Source organism: Cydia strobilella, chromosome 12, assembly GCF_947568885.1.
Source record: "Cydia strobilella chromosome 12, ilCydStro3.1, whole genome shotgun sequence".
NCBI lineage: Eukaryota > Metazoa > Arthropoda > Insecta > Lepidoptera > Tortricidae > Cydia > Cydia strobilella.
The window spans coordinates 15,964,748-15,991,230 of NC_086052.1; the positions used below are offsets into that span (position 1 = coordinate 15,964,748).

At 36.8% G+C, this 26,483-nt stretch overlaps 1 protein-coding gene across 5 annotated transcripts in view; it reads right to left on the reverse strand.

The window, feature by feature from the left end:
- LOC134746295 (CCR4-NOT transcription complex subunit 3) overlaps positions 1–16,809 on the reverse strand; it is a 35,290-nt gene extending 18,481 nt beyond the window's left edge. Inside the window, exons 1-8 of one of the 5 annotated variants that reach the window (XM_063680665.1) lie at positions 16,698–16,809; positions 12,689–12,921; positions 9,596–9,751; positions 7,734–7,913; positions 6,874–7,069; positions 4,580–4,677; positions 2,982–3,082; positions 444–586 (exon numbers count right to left, since the gene is read on the reverse strand). In XM_063680665.1, coding sequence (XP_063536735.1) covers positions 444–586; positions 2,982–3,082; positions 4,580–4,677; positions 6,874–7,069; positions 7,734–7,913; positions 9,596–9,751; positions 12,689–12,921; positions 16,698–16,752 — 1,162 coding nt within the window. In that variant the 5' untranslated portion in view covers positions 16,753–16,809. Of the gene's footprint in view, positions 1–443; positions 587–2,981; positions 3,083–4,579; positions 4,678–6,873; positions 7,070–7,733; positions 7,914–9,235; positions 9,378–9,595; positions 9,752–12,688; positions 12,922–13,321; positions 13,678–16,697 lie in introns of those variants that run through there. The other 4 variants (XM_063680667.1, XM_063680668.1, XM_063680666.1 and 1 more) reach the window with 4 other exon arrangements.
- Positions 16,810–26,483: the final 9,674 nt, after the last annotated feature.

The window sequence follows — 26,483 nt, forward strand, 5'->3', positions numbered from 1 at the left end:
TAGAGATTCAGTGCGTATCAACATTTATTTAGACACCGCACCCACATAGATATGTCGTAGCCGGATCGTAAAATTTGATCATTTAAGAATTGATTTTGTGATATGATTTCAAGTTGGGTTTGACCATTTCATAATGTGGTTAACCGATCATTTCTAAGATCTGGCCACGACAGACACATCTGCTGATTCAAATGCACAGGTATATTATAAAAAGTAAAACGACATTTATGCACGAAAATTTAACATGAAGAACTTCGATACTGATATTGAAGCCGTCCCTTAATCTTTTAATTTCGAGTGCTTTAGGCTAAAATACCAATTCGGGCGTAGAACGACTGAAATGTGATGTCGCTGGGTTCCAATGCACTTTAACGCCCGACATCAATCGATGTCGATGGCCTACGAAGGGTTAATCCATATTGAGAGAAGTAGCATGTACTCACCAGTGTTGTTAGGCTGCCGGTGCGGATGCGCGGGGTGCGGATGCGGATGCGGATGCGCAGGGTGCGGATGCGAATGCGGCGGGCTGGGCGGCGGCGGCTGCTTGTTGGGCGTGGAGGCGCCCGACACGCCCGTGTTGTTTATGCTGCGAAGAAATAACACTTCAGTACAAGAACACACACTGTGTAAGGCCGTAGCCGTTTCGTGCCGTACGCTGTGTACAAGCAACACTCGTAAATGTCCATCAGTGGACCTTATGCCTTTTGTAATAGGGTTCGTAGTCAGTTAACAGCGTGGGCGATGGTACTGTCCCAGTGTAACGTTTCTGCCACGGGGCTACTTTTATCCGAAGGTCAAAGAACGCACGCTCAAAGCTGATTGTAATAAATTTTTCTTAACCGGTGTATGATGGTACGCGTTATCGTTGAGCGTGCACACTCGGACCCACCAAATAAAATACACCAAAATTACTACAGAACAAGGGTCGGCAAACCGGAGCCTCACATAGAAAATCCGGGGCTTTTCAAGGCACCAAAAAATGCATTAGAATCATAAAATTGGTGTTTTCTAAATTGGTTAGCTCTTCTTTCCAAAAGTTTGCAAACCCCTGCTATAGAATGTGACATTGTACAGTCGCCATCAGATATATCGGAGCGGCCGAGGTGCTCACAAACATCTGAACACGCCTCTGTTGTCAAGGCGTTAGGTTTAGAACGCACTGCGGTTTTTTTCTTGCGGTTTCAGTCTTTTAAGTGCGTGCGCTTATAAAGCATGCCATACGTTACATTTTTTGCGGTTGCGGAACCGCTTTTGAAAAGACCGCAGTGTGTTCTAAGCCTAAGAGTGCGTGTTCAGATATTGTGAACACCTCGGCCGCTCCGATATATCTGATGGCGAGTGTACAGTGAGCTGATTGATTGCATTACATGAGATTGCATGGAGAAATTATGAAGGAATTCATTGATAAAGTCGCGCTGCACTTTTTCGGCTGATGGTATAGTCTGCATCTTCTCAAATGATTTTTACGCCTAAGACGGTAATCTGTTAAACAAGAGCCATTGTTCCTTTATGTGAGGGGCCATTACGTCTGACAATGGCACACGCCGTAGCACGCGCTCAGACTCAATGGCACACAATGCAGACTATACATAGAGTTTGACGACAATGGTGGCTTTTACCAGTGGTAACTACTGGGAAATATAATTCCCAGTAGTTACCAATCAACTCGGTTTGGTAGTAACTAGGTACTGGGTTTCCGGTAGTTACCAGTGGTAAAAGGTGGAAAAAAAAAATCCCAGCAGTTACCACTGGTAACAACTTGGTGGTAACTAGCGGGAATAACCCGATGTATTTTAATACGATTAAATATGTGCAGCATATTTTCATAATCTGAAAACTATTCTTATTCTTTATAATGTGTTCTATTTCTACCATATTAGCCGATAACAATTCTTAGTAGGTACCTTATCTTACATTATACTTGTATAAGAGTTGTTTTCGGTCTAATAAATTCTACAAAAATGCCGTATTTATGTGCAATAACAAAATTTACTTCAATGACTTCTTAGGGCTTATTTACACATTGAATAGTGTTTAGTGTGTATTAAACGCAAGTAGCTAATGTAAGTAATGTGTGAACTCGCACTAAACACTCATCAACGTGCAAACAGGCCTTGATTCAAAATAAATCAATAATTGAAATGCAAAATATCTCTAACCATTTCAAAAGTTTTTTATTACCGTCGCCCATAGACACCAGAGGCTTATTAAGCTTGCTGTACACATTGGGCCAGCGTTGGCCAATCTAACACAAGTGTAAGCTTTAACCTTTTTGACGCTATGACGGATATATCCGCACCGTAGGTCCAACGTCGACGGATTAATACGTCACTGACCACACAGCAACATAGACCTACGTGCATATGCATAGGGTTCAACTTCCGTAGGACGTGGCGTCTGACTGACAGCTTTTGTGATTGACATGGCGTCGAAAAGGTAAAGCTCTGGTTTCCTAGGAAAGTGGTGACGTCACATAGCGGCCGTAATACAGCGGTGAATGACGTCACTAGAACGTTGTCTATGTAAACCAAACGGCGCGGTCTCCTAGAGGGCGGTACCATAATGTCAAAAAGGGGTGCCGCCATTTGCATGACGGCCGTCTTGACGGTGTCGAAAGGTTCTTGAATGTTTTATTTGATAGAGATGAAGCCATTTCTATAATTATATTATAGGTGGGTTTTTTCGACCGGACCGCTGTGCAAAATGAGTTCCAACTCCAACTGAAGCAGCGAGGACGACGAAATTTCAAATGCACCTTCGGTACCACGAGATTTAAATTAATGATTGGTGGCCGACGGTGTGTTATTACGGCCGTGGAACTTTGCACGTGTCGTCACCGTAAAGACGGCCGTCTTTTTGCGTCCGTAATATTACGGCCGCTAGATGACGGCGCCGCTTTCCTAGGAAACCAGAGCTTTAGTGACGTGAATTTTGTTCTAGCACGTAGCACACAGCAGTAAGAAGAAAGTCAGTGGACTGACCTATTGGTGGAGGCGGCGGAGTTATTGAGCAAGGAACTAACGAGAGACGTGCTATTACTGACCGCGCTGCTCGCCGCCCGCAGCGGCAGGGGCTTTACCGGCTGCAAATATACACCACAATATAGCACACACACACACGCCGCCTGGTTTTGGGTTCGCAGCTACCCCATGTTGGTAAACAAAGGACTTGGCCCGAGGAATTTTATACCCGCCTGTTCCTATCTCTGTCGCATGCAAACTTCAACATTTTTTCAGCAAATAGGGCCACAAGGGCACTTTGACACGTCAACATTGAATTTACATACAAGCAAAAATATTATAATACCTACATCAACAATTATAAATATAAACAACTAACTGCAACTACCAATTCAAACTAACGTAATAATTACTTAGAGATGTATAAGGTCTCTTAATGTCAAATTACGTAAAAAAATACTTTAATAATAATATTAAAAGAAACACAGATACCTAGATAAAAAATATATTTAGAGGTGTAAATGTCTCTAAGTATCAGAACTATACGATTAGGTATATAATTTATCAAATTATCCTTAGAGATGTATAGGGTCTCCAAGAGTCAAAATCCTGTATAATTAACATTGCGCATCATTATATGCTGTCCCGCCCATGTGATGGCGGTCAAAGACACTGCGATCGCAATAGCAATAAGTTCCTGGCAAAAATTTCATTTTTGTTACAAGCTTTTATCGCTGACTGTACTTTTCTTTTCACAGGCAACTAAATAATCATCAAGACAATTCTGAAAACTCCAAACACAATTAGGTTTCGTTGTTTTATCACAGAGTTCCACCACCAGAGTATGGCCACCTCCTGTCTCCATCATCAGATCAGCTCGATGGTACCATAATATTGCATTGACACCCGATTTACATGCGTATGCAAATTTTCAGCTTCATTGGAAGTCGGGAAGTGGGTCAAATTTAACTTGCAAGATTTGACCCGTACAATCATACATAGGTACATACATTGCAAGTTAATAAAAAGCTTGTGATATAATTATACGAGTGTGATATAGATATAAACAGGCGGGTCAAAATACGAAACTCTTTCTGTTAAGCTCATATGTTTTATATATCCGCACACGAGCTGACCGTGAAAAATATGCAGCGTTTCGACTGCATAATTATTTTGGAATATCTTTTTCGACAATGCGTCTTGATCGGTTCTTGTAGAGGTCCCAGTAGCCTTATCACGAGCTTAAATTTAATGTGGTAAGCGATAGAATACAGAACGAATTCAAGACGAATGTTTCATGGCGAGAGCAAGCTGTACTTTCGTAATTACGATGGCATGATCTATTCAAAACTCAAATCTAGATACTTATTTTGTAAGTAACTAGAAAGCAAGAGAATTTTAAATATAATCCAGATCTACTATTACCAGATAATTCCCAGTATAACATACTTTTATACCTTTATGTATTCGAGTATTGTTAAAAATAATCAGCTTTGAACCCAAAACCAACAACAAAATCAATTTGGAAAATCAATACTCCACATTATATTAAATATACAGTATAATAATGTTAGACGATGAATGAATATGATCGTGTTGTCTATGTTTATGGTACTCACTTTCGCTATGACCTCTTCTTTCTTTTTCTTCTCAATGTCTATGGAATCTGTGGAGTGGTTGTGGACTTCGAACGTGGGAGACGGAATGGGACTTGTTCCTGAAATGAGAAATAACAAATCAATGCGAGTGCTGAAAGAAATATTACGTAAGTAGGTGTAAGAGTTAGAATATTTAGCATACTGATCATAATTAAAGATTCATGACATACTACCCGTTCGTTTCAAGTTGGCCGTCGGGGACCGTTACATGATAAAGTCACGGGTACCCTGTCAAATCAGTTTCTTTTTTCGAACTGTCAAAACAATTTTGCTACTATGAAATATATATGAAACACTAGCATGTGACGTCAAAATCAAATTACCTACTCTTTATAGTTTTATACGGGTTTTAAAATAGAAATTGTGTCTAAAAATAACTCCACGTTTCTCTATTAATCTTCTGGTGTTTTATTTCAAGCACGGTGTAAAATAATTTATTTTAAACACAGTCAAATACCCTATTATTTCGACAAAAAATAATGTTGTACTTTGTTTTAATGCTCACTTCATTTAATAGCAGTATTAATGTAAGATCAATAGTTGTAAAGCTACAGTAAGTGGATAAGGTGTCAGACAGAGTGATGCGGAGAAGCAGGCCGGGAGGTAACGGGCAACTCAAAGCGAACGGGTAGTAAGGCATAACTGTCAATCTTAATGCATAATAGCAGCACCAGTAGCACCACAGAATAGGTAATAGTACTACGTAAAGAATTCTCGTTGTCTAACCGAACTGATGTATGACAGTTAATGGTCACAAAATATGTTGTCGCTATAGAGAGGACTCTGTTGCTCGCAAGATAGCACCTTGATTACTCAGAGCACTGAACCGAGCAAGCCAGAGCAACGTGATATACCACACACAGCTGATATAGTGAGAAGAAATTTTTAAATTAAACTGAGCAAGCAGAAATGTCTGCGAACAATGCTATTAAGCTTAGAATTTAAAGTGGAAAAAATTACTGCCTTGGGTGAGACTTGAACACACGGACTCTGGATCGATACTCCAGCAGCTTGGCAGCTGAGCAACCAAGACCTCATCTATATGGATCTAGGGGACCCTAGCGACATACCGTAAGAGCGTTACACTTCTTAAACGGCCACCGGAGTTCCAAGTCATATTGGAAATTCACCAGTTACGAGTTGAGATTACTTTTAGTTTATCGCTTTATTTTTGCAAAATTGCCACCAAAATAATACAGTTAGTAACACCTGAAAGATATTTTGGCAACTTTGTTGTGAGACTCAATATACAGTGGCGTTGACAGTTTCCGATCAGCAGGGAAGCCGTGCCAAAATGCACGTTTGACTAATTATTAGAGTCGAATTCACCGATTTTGATCCTTCGCCGCATTATAATAGGGTAAAAATTGGCGAAACATGCTATGACGTCGTGTTAGGATTACGTATACTTATTCCAATGGCTCAACGACCCAAACTATTACGTACTTGTTTACTAATTTTGAATGCATCCAAAGTTTTCCACAGAAGTATGTAAAAACTATTTCTAATTTTTACACATAAAACGTATACTCAATGGTAATTTATTATTAAATTATTGCAAATAAAACGAGTACAACAGGCGGACTTAATGCCACTATAGGCATTCTCTACCAGTCAACCATAGGGCAAAACAGAAAACGTGAAGTTGGGTGTAGTGAGTGAAAAAAAAAAAGATTCTTAACTTTTGATAAATTACTATATGGCGCTACTAAAACTAACCTCTACTCGTTACTATTAATTAGTCTGTAGTCACGGAGGTTGGTAGCCCGACGCCGGTGAGTTCTATTTCGTCCAAACCGTTGATATTAAATCACATTTATAAACAGGTCTATCGCGAATTTATACCCTACTAGCTTTTGCCTGCGACTTCGTCTGCGTGGAATTAGTAATTTGGGTACCTTAATTTTTAAACAAATCTGTTTTTAAATCCACCAATTTTTTTTCATCCCCAAATTGGTCCACTCTATAAATTTCCAACCCATTATTTACACCCTTAAGGTATGATTTCGGGGATAAAAATTATTCTATATCCTTCCCCACAGCTCAAACTATCCCCATATCAAGTTTCATCTAAATCGGTTCAGCGTTCAGCGGTTTAAACGTGAAGAGGTAACAGACAGACAGACACACTTTCGCATTTATAATATTAGCATGGAAGTATGGATTAAATGTTATATCGCAAACCGTTGATGTCGTCATATATGTATTCGTTCTCTTCGAAGCCAGGTTCTATGTATATGTACTATGTAAAGTACCTGATATAATGCTAGTGGGCGAGCCGTTTGACTCGTTGCTATTAGAGTCTGTAGTCGCGGAGGATGGTAGCCCGACGCCGCTGAGTTCTATTTCGTCCAAACCGTTGATGTCGTCATATATGTACTCGTTCTCTTCGAAGCCGGGTTCTAAGTATGAGTCTATGTAGTATTCTACGTCGTCTTTGATTCTTTTTATCTGGAATTGAAAGCGAAACTGGTTTAGTCACGTATATGTTAAAAAAAAAAAAATGTTAGGTTGCTAAGGACCAGTTGCACCAACCACAATTAACAGACTGATCAGCGTCAAGCAGCAGAAAACTATGAAACTTCCCATACAATAAAATTTTGCGAATGCTAGAGCGGTGACAGACGGTTTGGTGCAACCCGACCTAAGTCCAACTATTTTAGAGACAACATAGACTGTCAAGAGTCTCAAAACTCTCAAGTTTAGTGAATATGTTTATCTAACTTTTTTATTCGTGCTAGGGGCCTGACCAGTGAGCTCTATTTTAGGCTGTCTTCACTTTCCATGAGGTGTGACTAGGGCCAATCGCCGATCAGTTTATTATTTAAAAAAAAAAACTTACCAAATAGCACAGCGCAACAGTCTGTATATTGACCAAAAAAGAATATGGTATCGGAATTCTGGCTTGGGGAAACCAAACAGTGAACTAAACTAACAGATATGAGGAGATCGGACTAATTCCAAAAGGCACAGATTGTCCTCTACAACCTCCAACTTAACCATGTTCGTATTCGCTACGTCAATTTTTCGGATCCGGAAGCGGAACCTAGGCTCCTTAAGGATGCAAGCGCTATTATAATAGGGATGATAATCATGAATATTTAGTTGTTATTACCTGTTCAACTTCAACGGACATGTTGTCTAGCATGCGCAGCAGGGTTTCGAGCTTCTTGATGTGGAAGCGGTGCTTCTCTAGCTTCTGTTTGAGCTCCTCCATGCGATCCTGCTTCTCTTTGTCCAGCCGCTTCTTTTTGCCGACCAGCAGCGACTCGATCTCTGACTCGAACTGATCAACCTGTAATTGTAAATAGAAAATGTTAGGATAGGTCAGGGGTTGGCAAATCGTGGTCAGGCACATGTGGCAAGTGTCAAAGGGACATGGTTAGGTTAAGTCGGAAAAATGAGGTAGCAAGCCCAATAACTTTCAATTTCATAGAAAAAAACATCTTTAAAATATTTAGATAGATAAAATCTAAAGGGCATTCCTGGGGTTTTTTTTTCACAGCAAAAAAATAGATAATAGTACTAGATACCGATATGTCTAACGAACTGATATTTGACAGCGAATCACGTTGTCCCTCTAACGCATGAGTCGTATTTTAATAACAACGCATCTCTTTCTGACAGACACACAGAAATGGGATTGTCGGATAAGCGAGCAACCAGTGATAAGCTAATGTTACAAATAGTCAATTGGATAAAACTTTTATAATATATTAATTGCTTTAATCATCTGTAAAATATAAATTGTTTTTCCACCTCTACAGCATATAGATAATCAGAAAATAATTATAACTCATAGTTGTATCAGTGATAGTAAAATATTAAAAACAAACAGCAAGATAAGAGATAATAAGGAAGTAATTAGGTGCTGAATGAAAATAATACACATTGACAAACACAATTAGCATAGTGGCGCCACGAAAATGTGATAATAAAAAACAAATAATTGTGTTTACAAACTGCAATGTGTAGAAAACTTATGCAAGAGGGGTTAGGCATCTTTACATCAGATTGTATGTCAGCAAATAACCACTAAACTGCAGACTTCTAAATCTAAATGCGGGTTTTAAGACCAGAATTTACTTAAGTGGGGTTTATTTTTGGTCTCTGTTTAGTCTGTTTATTAATGCTACTGGTTCTAATGAACCTGAGACTAGCATACTTATTACAAGACAAGCTGGAATTTAAATTTACTCATCTCCATAATCAACCATCGGTTAGTTCGAGAGTTCATTTCCAGGTTCAAATGAATTTAACACTTTTAAAACCACTCCCACACTCTTTAACTGACAATTTATAAATCTTACTAGGTTCTGCCCTCGACTGAGAAAACCTATTATTAGCCCTCCCAGGGGCCTAAACTATAACCATGCCGATTTTCATCTAAATCGGCGTGAAGAGGTAACAGACAGAAAATTACTTTCTCATTTATAATAACGCCTGTGCCATACAAATCTATTAAATCTAACAAAGCATTGATAATCGTTTCTCCCTAACTCCCTATCCATAATTTTGACATTTCTGTTTGTTAGAAAGAGATACAATTTAACAGAGGTTTGTAAGAGGTCGTTAAGTTTTATGAATAAAGGGGTTCGGGTAATGGATGGTCCTCACCTGTAGGTTGAGCGCGTCGATGGGCTGAACGAGCCACGCGGACATCTCGTCTCGTTCCTTCTGCGCGGGGTCGAGCTTCTGCGCGGCTCCGAAGCTCTCCTTCGAGTACGCCTTCGTCTTTGTTCCTCGTTCCACTACTTTGAACCTTATTACAAAGACAGAAGATTCATCTGTGGTCAGTGCTCTCACCTGTAGGTTGAGCGCGTCGATAGACTGTACGAGCCACGCGGACATCTCGTGTCGTTCCTTCTGCGCGGCTCCAAGGCCCACCTTCGAGTAAGCCGTCGTCTTTGTTTCTCGTTCCACTACTTTGAACCTTATTACAGAGACAAAAAATCCATCTGTGGTCAGTGCTCTCACCTGTAAATTGAGCGCGTCGATGGACTGAATGAGCCACGCGGACATCTCGTCTCGTTCCTTCTGCGCGGGGTCCAGCTTCTGAGCGGCTCCGAGGCCCTCCTTCGAGTACGCCTTCGTCTTCGTCTCCCGTTCCACTACTTTGAACCTTTCCATTTGCTGGAAAATAAATTTGAAAATGAATTAGAAGAGACATAAAGATATGCTCGATCAGTATATCAATAAGTCTTGTCAAGAAAATGCTAAGTGCCATGTACAAACTTAGTAAAATCAATCAAAAATAGCATAGCATGTCTCCTGAAGCAGGGTTCCTAAAGATATAATAAAGCTTTGACATTAAGTGCAAAAATATAGAATGATTAAGAATCCGGTCTCTAAATTAAAAAGTTAATTTCATATAGGACATAGACTTAGATGGTTATATATTGGTCATATTTATCACTGAATAATACAGTCAATTTCAAAATAATATAAATATTTATAACTGATAACCTTTATACAACAATTAATCTTCACTTCATTAATTTTCAAATATACGTCAAATAATGGTTTTTACACATTGTCGCTATATGAATAGTGAAACACATTTTGTGATGGGGTAGGTCAGTGTCATCAATAGTCATCATACTAATAACATAGTCAATTAGCCATTTACACTAAAATGATAAAAAAATTCAGCAGCACATTACACATTATTCAAAATACATGTAAAGTTAGTTGACATGTATTTAAATTTTTCCCTGAAATAAACATTTTGAATGAATTGAATTGAAAAAATGTATACACATTACACAGCTATATTTATTCATTACTTCGTAGGCATTTAGCGTAACTGCGTATATGTAACTGCGTAAATAAGAAGCCAATTTGGCATATGTGAAAGTTTGTTTGCAATACCAAAACTAGAACCTTAGCAACAAGCCTTCACTTTAGGCAAAACAAGGTTTCCATTCAAAGTTATATAAAGCTTAACAACTGCCTTTGTTAGTAATAGCTTCATTAAAAGTTTGCAATCATGTTATGGTGTTTGTAAGGTTTTATGCTAACAAACTTTACTTACTTACTTACGTAATTAAGGTTTAGTTAAACAACTTTTGGGTTAGGTTAGGTTGGGTTAGAATAGTAAAGATAAAGCAGATTTTTTTTACCACATCAGCTCATAAATGCTTCAGAAACTGAAGAGAAAGTTGCATTTTATCTACAATAGTGGTAATAATTAGTTGTTTTACAAGGAGGCAAAGTTTTTGTTTAAACTCTCGTGCTAATATTAATACCCGACCAAGCAACAGATTCCAAAATTGAACCTTGAGCGTTGTGAGGGTGTCCTGGAACGAGGATTAAACAAATTTTGCCACCGAGTAAAACACAAAATTTTCACCACACCAAATCCAAATCAAAGCAAATTTTTATAATTCAAAATCATCATTTAAAAGTCAATTCTACCAACAAACATAAGAAAGCAACTCAAAATTTGAAATTGATTACTTTGCCTCATGTGAATAAAATGCAATTCTCTTATCAGTTTTTGAACAATCAAGAGAGCCTTTACCAGCTGGTGTGGTGAAAAATAATTTGATGCGAATTTTGAGTTGTTTTCTTATGTTGACTGGTAGAAATGGTAGAATTGACTAGTAAATGATAATTTTGAATGATAAATATTTAATAACGCTGTGTTACAGTTAGTGTTTTAGTTAAAAAAATTGTTTTTCACTTGGTGGCAAAATTTGTTTAACCCTTGTGCCTTGAAACCCTTGCTATGCTCAACATTCCACTTCTCAAACCACTCGCTACTTGGCCCCCTTGTAAAACAAATACTATTTCTCTGTTCTATCATTTTTGTTAAATCCTTATTCCCATTTGTTCTTTAGAATTTTATAACAGAGCTTTGGCGACCCTTGAAAGGTGACTTTCTATGTTTTTTGGGTCTTCTGCTTTTTTCCGACTTTTCTATCTGATAATAATAGATTCAAATTTCTGTAACCACTATAATCATCTGATTATAATATATTTCATCTGATTATGTACGTATATATTATAAATATTCTAATAACAAAAATTTTAATTATAATTGTGTTCAAATAATCAGTTATTTAGTCATTTAGGTACTTAATTAAGACTGAGCTACTAAGAAAAAAACATTCATATTTTATTACTGGTCTATTAATTAACATTAACATTATGTAAGGCCAATTTAAATGATTGTGAGACACATTATTTTGTCATGTAAGCATTAAAATGTATACAGAGCTATTAATCTGTTTTTAATAATCTACAAAGTTCAATAACCTCAATTATGATAATAGAATTTCATTCAAACACGTGATAGGCTGGTTCTTTATTCCTTAAATCAACAGAAAACATGAAGGTCCTGAGTTCGAGTCTCCTTGACACTCAATAGTACTAATGATTCTGATTAGGAAAAAAATGGGCCAAACATTATGTCCAGAATTTTGGATGTTGTTGAATTAAGGGTTAAGAAAAGTACACAGATGTTTTTTTTACTTATTTTGTAGACAAAGTAGTTATTTTACATCAAAAACAGTTTTGCGTAAACAATATGCCATATGTAAATGTGATGTTTACACTCTATTCAAATTTAACAGTATCTGTGTCAAATATAAGCAGTATGTTTAGTGTTGTTTGGAGATAAACAAGTGACGAAATACAACTACTACTATAAATAGATAAATGATATAATTCTGGTTGCGCTTTACTCCTTGCCTTATGCTATAGGTGGCATACACCTTGTATTTTTAATAATTTAGATTACTAATCTAGGAAAACCTCAAACCATCCAACAGCAAAGCTAATGATATTATAATTGAATGGATGTGTATAAAATAAAGGTTTTTATTACAATGGTGTTTTTAAAAATATTTTTTACTTAGTTCTTTTTATGTTTTATGTTGTACTTTATTTTATTATTTGAGGTTATGACTATTAGTTGAACAATGGGTAGTATAGAAAACGTTATTATTCTAACAAGAAAATTCTACCTACATGTAGAAAAATGTGTCACCCATTCATATCAATAATATGCAAGACATTGCTACTGTTTTTGTCACATTGTAAAGGTAGTAAAATGTTAGTACTCACCGTTTCTATTAGTTTCCTATATTCTAAAAGTGTACTCTTATCCTTAATCTCTCCGGAGGCGATCCAAGACTTGATTTGATCTCGTAACCTCTGGAGTTTCTTAATTTCCTTCTTGAGATCTGCCTCATACTTCTCCTTCTGGTTACTGTTAGTGGCATTGTGAACCTTCTGCCAAATGTCCTCAAACGTCTCCACCCCTTCCGTTACCTTTTTTAAACACCTGTCTATTTCACCTGCAAGCAACATACGTCCATATTAACATAAAAAACAAAAAACCAGTTTGCAACCGTTTTTAAATAAAAACAATGCTAGTTTTCAACAACAATGTACTTAAGCCCTGTCGCTGGAGTAATTAAACATAATGCTTTCGAATTACCACTCGTATTACAATTCAAGAAATCGAAAAAAACTAACGACTCAATACTATCAGCATCGCGGCTGTGAACTGTCAAGAGGAACTTGAATAATTCTTATGGGTGCCACGTTTTGGAAATATGCGGTACAATATGTTAGCCACCGTCTAGCAGAGCTCTTCACCGCCAGGGTAGCAGAGGAGTCGTCAATCTGACAATAATGCTCTAGAACACGTATATCGGTTGGGGTCAATCTCTAACCTGATAACATGACAATTACCTTGTAATTTTCTTGTCGCAGCCATAGCTATTTACACATGTGGACGAACGTTTCGTACATATCCTAAACATACAAACTATTTACAACAAAATGCACAAAAATTATTGATAAACAGACAAACTACACATCTGAAGCTTTGTTCGATTCCAAGATGGCTACCGTACACCGCTCGAACTGTACAACAATAGTGACTGAACGCATCCAGGCTGACCACCGACAGATGATCACAGCCTCGCGCCTGGAATGGTAATTAGCACGAAGCTTTCATAAATAATATGAATGGTTTGTCACCAATATATCAACAAACTTCAAATTTTCCACAAAATGATTTTATGTAGGTACGTCGCGTAGACCATCAAGTGCGCAGGCGCAAAATAATAGAGTTGGCCATAGACAAATTGGCGAAAAAAACGTTGAGAAATGGCGAAAATGATAAAATTTCTTCTTCATTTCTTAGATTAAATGTCTACATTTCATTGTTAATACAATTAATACAAATATGAAGATAAGTGTTTGTTAATTTGGAATTATATAGTAATGATAAACTTAATAAAATAAATTTCTAAACGAAAATATTTTTTAAAGAAAACTATTTAATTTGTCTATGACTAACATCAACTCATAACATCAGAAGTTCATGTAATATGTTCTAGAGGGCGCCAAAACATTTTTTTATAAATCACTCTCAATTATCTAGATGGCGCTCTTAACGTACGCTAGTGTTATTTTACAGAAGTTAGTACTTTTTCAACTAGATGGCGCTAAAATCAAAACTTAAAATAGTTCACCCTAAAATTCGTAGATGACACTAAAAACTAAAAATAAAATAAAAAGAACTCTTATTTTTTTTTATTTAGATGGCGTTGTTTTCTAATTATTCTATTACTTATTCAAATACATTCCGTACTAAATTTATCTTCGTGACCCAATTTGTAGCCGTGACTACAAATCACTGAATATTTATTATTTACCCTTTTCTAGAATGTATACAATAATATTTGTATAAACGGCCTTGGACAGTAAAACGTCTATAAAGCCCGTTTACTGTAACTTTATTACCGAAATTTACTATCCTAAAAACAATAAATCTGGTGAAATGGCAAATAAACAAGACACACAAAGTTTATCACCGTGGCAAATTTTAACAGTGATAAAAATATTAATCCTACAGTAACGCCGTAGTTATGATCCTGAATACCTACAAATTAAATCGATTGGCTTCTGAAATTGACGAATATATATTTGAATTACACCCCAAAGAAACGACACATCTCTAAATTTTCAAGTCAAGACGACATCAAGACGACTAAATAGTAAATGCAGAATCAGATACAGACATACAGAAAGCGGTACCAAAGAGAATAGAGTGTATAGAGTTATAATAGTAAATTTTGTAGTCACAGTAAATTTACTGCTATCGTTCGACACAGGATTAAAACTAAGAATGAAAATGAATAAAAATATCAAAATAAAATAAATGGGTGATTTTTATAAATTTACTATTTTCCGAACGCCTTATATGAATTTGACCCATGTTCTCATCTCATGTGTTAAAATTGATAAATATCAAACCGTGTCGCCATCTGCACGAGCATAAGCCAAAGGTATGGCGCCATCTATTCGAGCATACATTTTTCTTGATTTTCCGAGGCACGTTTTTTTTCTTAGACTATATACTTATCTTATGCGGAGTTACAGTTGTATATCCTTGGTACCTAGCTAATAGTCCTAGACGAGGCGCTTGTAAGATATGAGCAAAGATAGATATAACTCCGTAATAGATGGACACAGTCTAAGGAAAAAAACTTGCCTCGAAAATCACGAAAATTTGATTCTCGATCAGATGACGCCACTACCTTTGGCCTACTCCCGTATAGAGGGCGTTGACAGTTTCGTTTGTTATTTAACAATTTTAACGCATATCAGTGAAAGAACATGGGTCAAAATCATAAAAATAATTAATGATAATAAAAAATAATTAATCCATATTTAAATACATTTTATCGTATTTATATAAATCTTCATTTTTAGTTTTAAAGTGTGTCGATAGATGGCAGTGAATTTACTGTGGTTACAAAATTTACTATGACAGTACCGCTTTATTGTTATTTATAATTATCGAACTGTTGACATTATTAATTTATAGTTATGTGCATTTTAAAAATATTGACATGTGAATCTAAATTTATTATCATTTTGTAAGTAATTATTGTTATGTAACTGACTGTGTATGATTAATACCAATAAAATTATATTCTTTTCTATTCTATTCTATCCTATTATCCTCTTTGATATGAGGTTACTTTCAGCGGCACCTAATGTGTTTTTTTATAAGATTACCTACACTTCCAGAGTGTCGTGTGTTGAGAGGATCAAAATGAAGGCCAATGACAGTACCTTGCTACCGATTTTACCATGTACTTACATACTTATGTTCAGCGAAGTTAGGTAGCTAAGGTGTGAAGTCAGATGCTCCTAATAGTGATCCTATCTATAAGTAATAGATTCTGGTCTCTTGACCAATATTACCTACTAGCTTTTGCCCGCGACTTCGTCTGCGTGGAGTTCTTCTTCCACCCCCTTAAAGGATGATTTCTGGGATAAAAACGACCCTGTCCTTCCCCGGGACTCAAACTATCTCTATACCAAATTTCAACTAAATCGGTTCAGCGGTTTAAGCGTGAAGAGGTAACAGACAGACACACTTTCGCATTTATAATATTAGTATGGATGGATATAGTATGGATGACTAACTGATTATGAGCCTTGCAGCTTGAAATAAATGTTTTTTTTATTTATTAAATTTACTTAAGCCATATTCGACTTATCTACAGATAACTAGTATTACTTTTCAAAATAATTTCGTTCCAAAAGTTGGGTTAGCAATAGCGCTGTCCACCTAGAACACAAAGGAAGACTTCTCCGAACCATACATTTACATTGGCTTAAAGGACTTGCATCCAGGCCATAAATGATAAAAAAAAACATACATTTACACACATTACATACATTTTTGCTGAAAATATAGGTGGCCCATAAATACTTTTTTTGTTAATAATTTTAACAATGGATTGCTAAAGGATTTTGAAGTTAATACGTTTTGACTTTTTAAAAGATGTTTTAGTAAAAAAATGTCTCTAAAAAGTCTTTAACAACAAATTTTTGAGTCTGCCCCTGGGCCCTGTACCTGAGCGTAAATCGGCACCTAGCTCTGAATATTGTTCGTTCGAAAGGTACACCACCGCTATGTATTTCACTATTAAAAAGTCTTACCTGAAAAGAAGGATAAACATCGCAAAATAGGCGCTAGTTGTCGAATTGCGAAAACCTGTCCGTATAACAATGCAATTTAGTAAACAAGGAGAAATTAACTTACCACGTTTATCCGATAATTCCTCCTCTTTCTTGTTAAATTCTGTGCCAGCAGCCATGGTAAATATCTAATTAATTATAATGAAGAATTAATGTTTGACAGAACTAAGTAGACCAACTACCCGCTTTATAAATTTATTGACAAAATGTGGGTAGATAAGAAAACAGATTATCTCAGTATAGCGTTCAGTTTCGTTTATTTATGTAACTAGCAACGGAAACATAGTTATGCTTCTCAAACTTCTTTTAACTGTTTCTCAAAAACGCAGTTTTAGCATGTGTAGGTTTGCTGATTAAAAAAAAAGTATGGTACCTACTTAGGGACATGATTTTTTTTGTATTAGATAGCTTATATAACGTAGATTTAGGATCCATGCTTAACTCCATATCGAGCATAAGGACCCTTTGCCCATAGAACGTCACATATGACTTGCCATAATATTTTGGGAGTCAATATTTACTTGGAGCGATTGGCAGACGCCGTCAGCGTCCGAAATTATATTTGGTTGCATATATGTAGGTGATAGGTAGATAATACATAGGCAAGTTCGTGTAAGACGTGGTATCTTTAATCCCTAGGTATTTACTCCTACTAATTACATACTGCTTGATATTAACTATATTGTTTCACATTATTTAAATCTATTTATAAATTAACCTGGACATTTAATATTTAGCATCATTATTTTATTATTTTACTAATTTTCTAAACGAACTTGACATTTAACGTTGCATAAACGTCGATAAAATACAAAGTTATAAATATAGATTTTATTGCTATTTGTATGAGATGCATGTAATTTTACCTAGACCATAGAGTAACTTATACCAAAGATAGATATAATTAGGAATTAAACGAACTTACCTGTAAGTGAAGTTCGATTCTAATTATATGAACCGCACAAACTTCGAAATGATGTAATTAACTTGTAGTAGGCGCTATCATAGCGTGCCTTTGATCATGACTTTTAGAGCAATAATTCAGATATAACTCCGTAATAGATGGATACAGTCTAAGGAAAAAACGTGCCTCGAAAATCAAGAAAATTTGATTCTCGTTCAGAGGGCGCTACTAGTTTTGACCAACTGTCGTATAGATGGCGTTGACGGTTTCGTTTGTTATTTAACAATTTTAACGCATATCAGTGACAGAACATGGGTCAAAATCATAAAAATAATTAATGCAAATAAAAAAATCATTTATCTATATTTAAATACATTTTATCGTATTTTTATAAATTTTCATTTTTAGTTTTAAAGTGTGTCGACAGAATGGCAGTGAATTTACTGGGGTTACAAAATTTACTATGACAGTACCGCTCTAGTATAAGCATTAACTTATACTAGAGCGGTACTACTGTCATAGTAAATTTTGTAACCCCAGTAAATTCACACAGTACCGCTCTAGTATAAGCATTAACTTATACTAGAGCGGTACTACTGTCATAGTAAATTTTGTAACCCCAGTAAATTCACTGCCATTCTGTCGACACACTTTAAAACTAAAAATGAAAATTTCACAAAATCACATTTTCAATTGAAGCTATATGGAAATAGCGCCTTATTGACAACCGACAATAAGTATCCTTTTGTTTGAGAATGGCACATATATCAAATGATACCTATTCCATACAAAAGTTCGAAAAAACTCATGGTCATATCGGTCCAGATTTTAATATAATTAGATTCGGCGAATGAGGCAGAATTCTTTAAACAAATAAGCTTTCTTTTTTAAATAAATACCTAAAGTCGGGCCAAGATAAGTGTGCAGCGAATTTGATAGCACAGAGCGTAGAAGTGTTATCTTAAACGTCGAATGTATATGAAATTATGACGTTTACGTTCCACGCTCTGTGCTATCGAACTCGCTGCAGACTTATCTTGGTCCGGCTCTGCACACCTAAAGTACTAACAGATCCGTAACTAACCAAACATAGACTCTATTATTGTTGCAATAAGGATCACGCATTGTTAGTAATTTATCAATTTTCAATTTATTTAGGTAACACTTGAATTTATTACACATTTAATTTTAGTAGCTACGGTCACAATAAGCCACCGAAGGCCTGCCAGATCAAATATTGTGTTTAACACCTCGGCTTGGGATCGTGACTGTTCCTTTAGCCGAATGTACAGCATTCTGGTTGACACCTTTATTTTTATTATTATGTTAAAATTCTGCCAACGTCGAGGCAGTAAATTGTACATGGCAAATATTGAAAACATAATAAACTTAGGTAGGTATATTTATAAGCACAACCACGAAAAGGTATCCGGCTTCATAACCGGATAGGATACCGAATTCTTAAATCGTAGTGGGAGGTGCAAACACGTACTGCATACAATTAATAGGCGATGACTTCAACAGTCATGGCCTATTAATTGTTTTATTTTACGACTATAATAAATGATAATAAATTAATTCTTTATTTGGCAGGCAAGAAACCCAAAAAAATACAATCTAATATAAAAAAGGTGTCTTCGGTTACCGCGATAGTTACTCATGAAATAAAACTATGAAAACGGATTATATCGCGTATATTAAATTTATAATACATCCCGACGTTTCGAACCCTTTACAGCGTTCGTGACTGAGGAAAAATTACAAAGTGCAAAAATACCCACATACTAAAATAATGAACAAACATAGACTACAAACTTTAAGGCTGGTTGTACATGCAAAATCGGTTCATAAGGCTAGTTATACACTACAATTATTTTCAAGTAAAGATATATATATACGCGATAAAAAATGCGATGTTTTTGTGAAATAATGAACTATTTTAGTATGTGGGTATTTTTGCACTTTGTAATTTTTCCTCAGTCACCCGTTGACCACGAACGCTGTAAAGGGTTCGAAACGTCGGGATGTATTATAAATTCAATATACGCGATATAATCCGTTTTCATAGTTTTATAAAAAAGGTGTATAAATAAACATAAAATACAGTACAAAATACTAAAACTTACAACCTAAAACAATGAAATAAAACATTTACAAACTTATGTACTAAAGATGGACGTTCTCGGAACGGTGCCGTTTTCGCCAATGTTTGTTAAATTCGTCACTGTAGTCTTTATCTACCAGTGACAAAATTTCATTGTAGAGTTGTTGTTGTTGTTTTGTAGAGGCTAGCAGTCTCGCCCGGAAGGCAGCCGACCTGGCTCTCAGAATGGCGAAGAAATCAGGGACTCTCGCGTCCGCAAACATGTCCTTCGCACTGCAGAAACGCGGTAATTTCAACAAAATACAAAAGGCGTTGTTGTACTGCACCCTTAGCGCGTTGAAGGAGTGCCTGGTGTACCTGTTCCAAAGCTGACAAATATAAAAACATTGGCAAAAGGCTTTGAACAGGGTCACCTTCCTTTACCTCACTCGAACAACGCGCAAACCGTCTAGCCAACATGTTGCACCGAACCGCGAGAGCCCTGCCGGCCTAGCCAAGGTGACAATCGCTATCGCTTCGACAACGAAACGCTTTGTGTCTCTCTATTTTATTAAAGTACATAATTGATTATAATAAAATAGAATAAAAATTATAATAAAATAATAAGTAATTAATATAATAAAATAAGTATGACGGGGTAGGATTGAGAACTTCTGATGACGGGGTAGGATTGAGAACTGGACTGAGTGGGCGTTCATTTTCTTCAGGATCCTGCATTATGGGTAGCCTCAAGCAATAATGAAAACACCAGAAATAACTTGATCACTTTTACTGAATGATTGATTGGTTTACAATAATCGACAAAGGAATAATACACAGGTAAACCGAACAGACACGTCCGCTCGCTACGAGCTCTCACCATCGAATGCCCGAAGCGCCCCAACGGCCATGTCCAAGTTCACAAACCGGTCATGTCATACTTGCGTTCGGCGGCCGGAAACCGGATGCGATACTCCGACAAGTATAAAATAATATATATGCGTTATTGATATAAATGCGTTAATTTTAATTTATGTACCTAGTTATAGTTTAGTTTTAAGAAATACTTGCTGTGCCCTAACAGGGTTCATGTGTGAACGTACCCTAATGTAACATCTCTTTTGTACCACATGATAATAAGCAATAAATTATGAATTATGAATTATTATTATGAATTATCGCTCTTCCATATTAGTGCGACAGTGACAATTGCGTTTCGATCGCTACGGAGCGTTAGCGATTGGCCTGTTAGCTACGCGGCCTGCGCTCCCTCTATATCGGCCTCATCTTTCAAGTACTCGCTCTGGATATGTCCCAAGTAAATAAATAAAATAAAAAGCCTTTATTAAATCTCTACATAAAAAAATTAAAATATAAACATAAAACCTCGTTTTTGTAGTGCGTCGGGGATGTTCGCGGAGGCCAGGGTAGACTGTTTTTACGCTACAATGAGGAAACGCTGCACATCCCTGGTGCGCAGAGTGCGGGCTAGTTCCAGCGGCATCTTGAGGGCGTTTGCGGAGAGGTTTGATTGCCAGTACTTGAATCACTGTCAGATGATTCACGTGCTGGTGTCCAAGCCTTCCTAAGGCTCGACCGGGCATTATTATTTAGGTTAGATTTTAAGTAATATTTATGATTTTATTAATTAATTTAATTTTAATGTTAATTTTAACTGCTATAATTTTATAATTTTATTATTTAATGTAATGTCCCAATGTAATGTGATATGATCCTAAGTTGGTCGAAATAAATGATTTTATTTATTTTATTTATTTATTTATTTATAAAAGTAAAAAAAAACTTATATTTCTATTGTGTAGAGACCCCTCTACGGGTGAAGGCCTCCTCCAGATTCAGCCAGTTTTTCCTGTCCTTGGCCTTCTGTGACCAGTCTTGACCGGCTGTAGCCACGATTTCGTCGAGCCATTTTTCTTTAGGTTTCCCTTTCTTTCTTGTCCCCGAAGGGCCCCGCCATAGGGTGGTTTATTTTTGCCCATCTGTCCCTATGCATACGTGCTGTATGCTGTATGGCCACACCATTTCCATTTTAATTTTTGCGCAAATAATATTGCGTCGATTACATATGTCTCAAGTACTTGAAGCTATTACTATCCAACGCTATTAGCTTTTTTTTTGTCCACATTTTTTAAAATAAATATGCCATATGTATACTTTTTTATAACGAGGAATAGTAGGGCTTTTTCATGTTTTTTTTTGTTTTTTATGTGTATATTAAAATAAGAAAAACATAGGCATTTGATCGGAAAACAATGGCATTTTTTTGTTTTTTCTTTTTTTAAATTATTTATATGAAACCGTATAAATTAAATACCAGAAATGAATTTAGCATCCTTGATTTACACGAAAATGATACGAAACTTGACCACATAGCAAAACTGTATTTTTTACTAATTTTAAGGAATTTTTCATGCAAAAATTTTGCATGAAAAATTCGATTGACTCCCCTTCCTAAATCAATCTGTGAGTTTAAAGGAGCAACTCTACAAAAGGAAATTCCATCATCATCATTTGCCGTATAATTAAGTGTACACCACGGCAGGGACTATAATAGCTGTATAAAAATATGAATAAAACCCGCCAAGAGCATGTCGGGCCTTGCTCAGTGTAGGGTTCCGTAGTTACCCTTCCATCACAATAGGCTAAGCTGGAGCCATTAGTATAGAATAGAAGATCGTTAACAAAAGGACAAAGTAATGCCTGCTGCCTTTCACCCGAGTTAAACAATCTACTTTTCATATCGAGTACGACGAAAGCAAGATAGACATGATTTTTTCTTTCAATCGGAGACTGCATGTCTGCGGCGGTAGCACGGTCGCATTTTTATCGCTTGTTACCATGCCTGACACGTTCTGACAAGTATGTAAGTGCGAAAGTGACGGGCATAGTGACAGGCGATAAAAATGGAACCATGCTGCGCCCGCTGGTCATACTGGTCATTGAATGAGTAAAATAAGCAATTTGTATGCTACATTTTAATTTATTTACATGAATAATGCCAAATAAGTTTAAAAAACCCATTTAATGTCGTAATAACGTTTACGTAACTTTGGCTGTACGTCTTTTTACTATGAAGAGGAGACTTTTGCAACAACTCTAAAACGGCTAAACTGATCATGTTTTCATTTAATGTATTTCTTAAACTCTATTTCATATTGTTTGGACCCATGGTTCAAAAGTTAGAGGGGAGAGACACATTTTTTTTCTTTTGGAGCCCTTATTTCCGAAAATATTCAACTTATCAAAAACATTTTGTTGAAGACCCCTATTCGTTTTCAAAGACCTATCCAACAATACCCCACATTATAGGGTTGAAGCGAAAAACCCTAAATTTTTATTTATTTAATTTAATTGTACGACTGTTGAATTTATTGATTTACATATCCATGCCAAATTGCAGTTTTCTAGTACTAACGATCACGAAGCAAAGCGTCGTACAGACAGACAGACGGACAGACGGACATGGCGAAACTATAAGGGTTAGGAACCTTGACTACGGAACTCTAAAAATAGACATCTATAGTAGTAAAACAATTTAGATTGCGTCCGTCATTTTGGGCTTGGCGCATTGTTTTATTATTCACTGCTAATGATGATGAGTGTACAAACAGAAACACTCTTTGTCCATGGGTGGACCTTATGTCTTTTGTAATAAGGTCCACTGATGGACAGTTAACAGTGTGGGCGATGGTACCATTGAGTTTCTCACAAGTTATGGCACGAAATATTACGTAAGTATTTGATAAATACTCGTACCTAGTTTGCTGTCGGAAAACACCGGCATATTTCAGGGACCGTATATAGTCGTTTATCGACAAAAACCAAGGGCCTGACAAGGGACTGAAAGATAGTCTTATTGCGATTCCTATAAGAGGAAAGAGAAAATAGTGCCATGCTTTGTCCTTATCACCGACCGGGTGGCATCTTAGGTAGGAGGCTATGGCGAAATACCGAAGTTTATAAGAGTGAAAGAGAAAAGATCCTATGCTGCCCAAGTTTATGTGAATATTGTTTCTCTTACACCCGGTCGCTCGGTGGTGCGTCTATAACTACTTGTATATATAATGTCTATGACAAAAACCAATTCAAGGGAAGCAATCTGTCGTGATTATTTCACCGGATGGTCTCACCGGAAGATCAGCGCTGGAAGTCGCCAGCAACATGCTGAGGTGAGACCATTTCGAGGCACTTTTTCTTTTTATGTTTCTCTGTTTTGTATAATTTTCTATTTGTGTGTGCTAACGAATAAATTATTTCTATTCTATTCTATTCTTTCTATTCAATTCAAAATTGTGGTTGAGGTAGCATATGGGGAATACAGACCGACCACGAACGCCCAGCATTTTTTTGCTGAGGAAAAAAGAGGGGTATTATACCGATCGCCACGCCATGCACCGAGCGACATACAGCGATACAGACGGTATGGGGTGTCAAAATTTTCTGACGTGTGTATATATTATGTATAGATAGATAGATAGATTTATTATATGTGTGTATATGGTAAGGTACCGAAGGCAAAAATATCGATCCAGACAAATGGCTCAAAATTATGTGAACACGACTTTATTGTCTAAGGCGTAAGAGCGTACACATATTTTTGAAACTTTGGGAATGTATATATATTTATGCCCTTGACTGTACTTAGATGTGTTTCTTCAACCTTTAGCCATATTCTGCGGGGTCACAATGAGGAACTTCTAGCTACTAATGAGACAAACCCCGAAATCCCGAAAAAAATATTGCATCAGAATTTTTTTTCGCGATTTCGCAGAATAATGCTAAGATTTAAAACAACATCTTGTATAAGTGCATACCAAACACTAACAGGCGGGCAGGTAATAGGTACTTATGTACCTAGATAAAAAACAGTTTACAGTGAGCGCAATGAGTTTTAGCTAGACATGCGGGTGCATTATCTTTTTAATTGTGAAATCATTTATCTACGGGTAGTAGTATAGGTGAAATAGCAAATGCTTTTCACCTATCAATAGAGTAATTTTTAAGAAAGTTTAGGTGTATAATTTCTTCAGGTTTTGTGTAAATCCGAGCGAAGCCGGGGTGGGTCGCTAGTATAAAATAAATTAATTATTTCACGCCATGCACGAAATAAAAGCACCAGTACAATGTGGATAGCAGTTATTTTTGAAGGCAACTTTTATTTAATAAATCGGAAAGGTAGAACTATATAAAGTAGGTAGATAACGACCGAGGCGTCACTTCTTCTGTATTTCATAAAAAATCCATAATGGCTAATCGTTTTGACAATTCGAAAAAAACTTATTTGACTAGGCAGGCAAATACCCTATTAATATTGTATCACGACGTAATTTTTTAAAGATTAAAACGTGCGAAGATTAGCCACTTAATTCTTTCTTAAGTACTTAATTATGCAAGAAAACCAATTTCTCATAGGATGTAACATAAAATCCCTGTGTTTGCGACGCGCTGCGTCATGTCAACCTCATTAATCATGTGGTGCGTCACGTCATTAGCATTGATTCTCCATTACAAGACAAACAGCGGACTCTGCAAGCTCTGTTAGCTAAGGGCTCGGATACCTGCTCTGTCTGGGGAGTCTATAGTCTATGTTAATAAATGAATAAAAAAATTAAATCTTTTAGTTATACCTACCTTATTCCCGGAGTCCCGATAAAAGAGCGTTTCTTTTTTCCCATTTTTTATGTGACCTTTTTGCAATTTTTTTGTTATTTCTACTCAGAATCACGAGCTCTTTCGATCCTAATAGGATAAAAAAATGTCCCAAGATTTTTTCCTATTGTGTTACCATTTCCCCATATACTTTGTATGGCGGTAACAAAAAGGAAATTTTGGGACACTTTTTTTCTCCTATAAGGATGAAAAGGGCTCGTGATCCTGACTAGAAATAACACAAAAGTGGCAAAACAGGTCTCATAAACAAAATGGCAAAAAAAAGAAACGCTCAAAAAATAAATACGTAATATAAAAGCCCCGAGAGTTCTTTATAAAGATATTAGCATTGAGTCCTGAAATTTCTATCGTTTGAATTAAGGTTTAAAATGAACGTGTCGGTTTGACGCTAGAACAAAGTTTATTATATATTCTATGGGGAATATTACTTAAACTTGTTGGGCTTTATAAACACCTCTCGGCGTTTATACGACTAAAATTCTTCACAGATTGCTAAAATGTGTCATTTGCCATTTAGGCATTCCGACTAGCCGGGGAACTAGGACGGATATGTCGGAATCGTGGCCGAATGACCAAATACCGACTATACCACCCCCTCAGGTTGCCTTAGCGATTTTTTATAGAGGTGGTCATCCTCGTGGCCACCACGCCAGCAGTGGCAACCCCCCGGCCGTTATCATAGGCCCTCTGCCTAGTCAGTTACGGGGACCGCAGTTTTATACAGGTCAGCGGCATTCCCATGCCCTCACGCACCCGAAGGCGCCCGGCTTATCACGACCGCAGCCGCTTAGGGGGGCTTTCCAGCACGCACTTGGGTAAACTCTCCCTCATTGAGAGGACACCCTGAGCGGAACCCCCCTAACCCCCCCACGACAGGGCATTGGAAGCGCCGGTAAGCAATAACTTGGAAACCGAGAGATTACTTACCGTTGCCCCCGGGGCGCACCGCCCGAGAGCCCTTCCCTTTTTCCCGGATCAGCTGATCGAGAGGAGTGAGAGAGACTCGGCACACTAGGAGGTTTCCTGTTCGTAGCACCCCAACCGATTAAACCTGGAGTTACCATGGTTACCAGTTCCATTTAACACTGGATTAACGGTTTAACCGGTTAACCCCGGGTTAGTGGGATGTTGCAAGTGGGCCTTAATAGTAGCGGATTGGCAAAAGCTTGCGT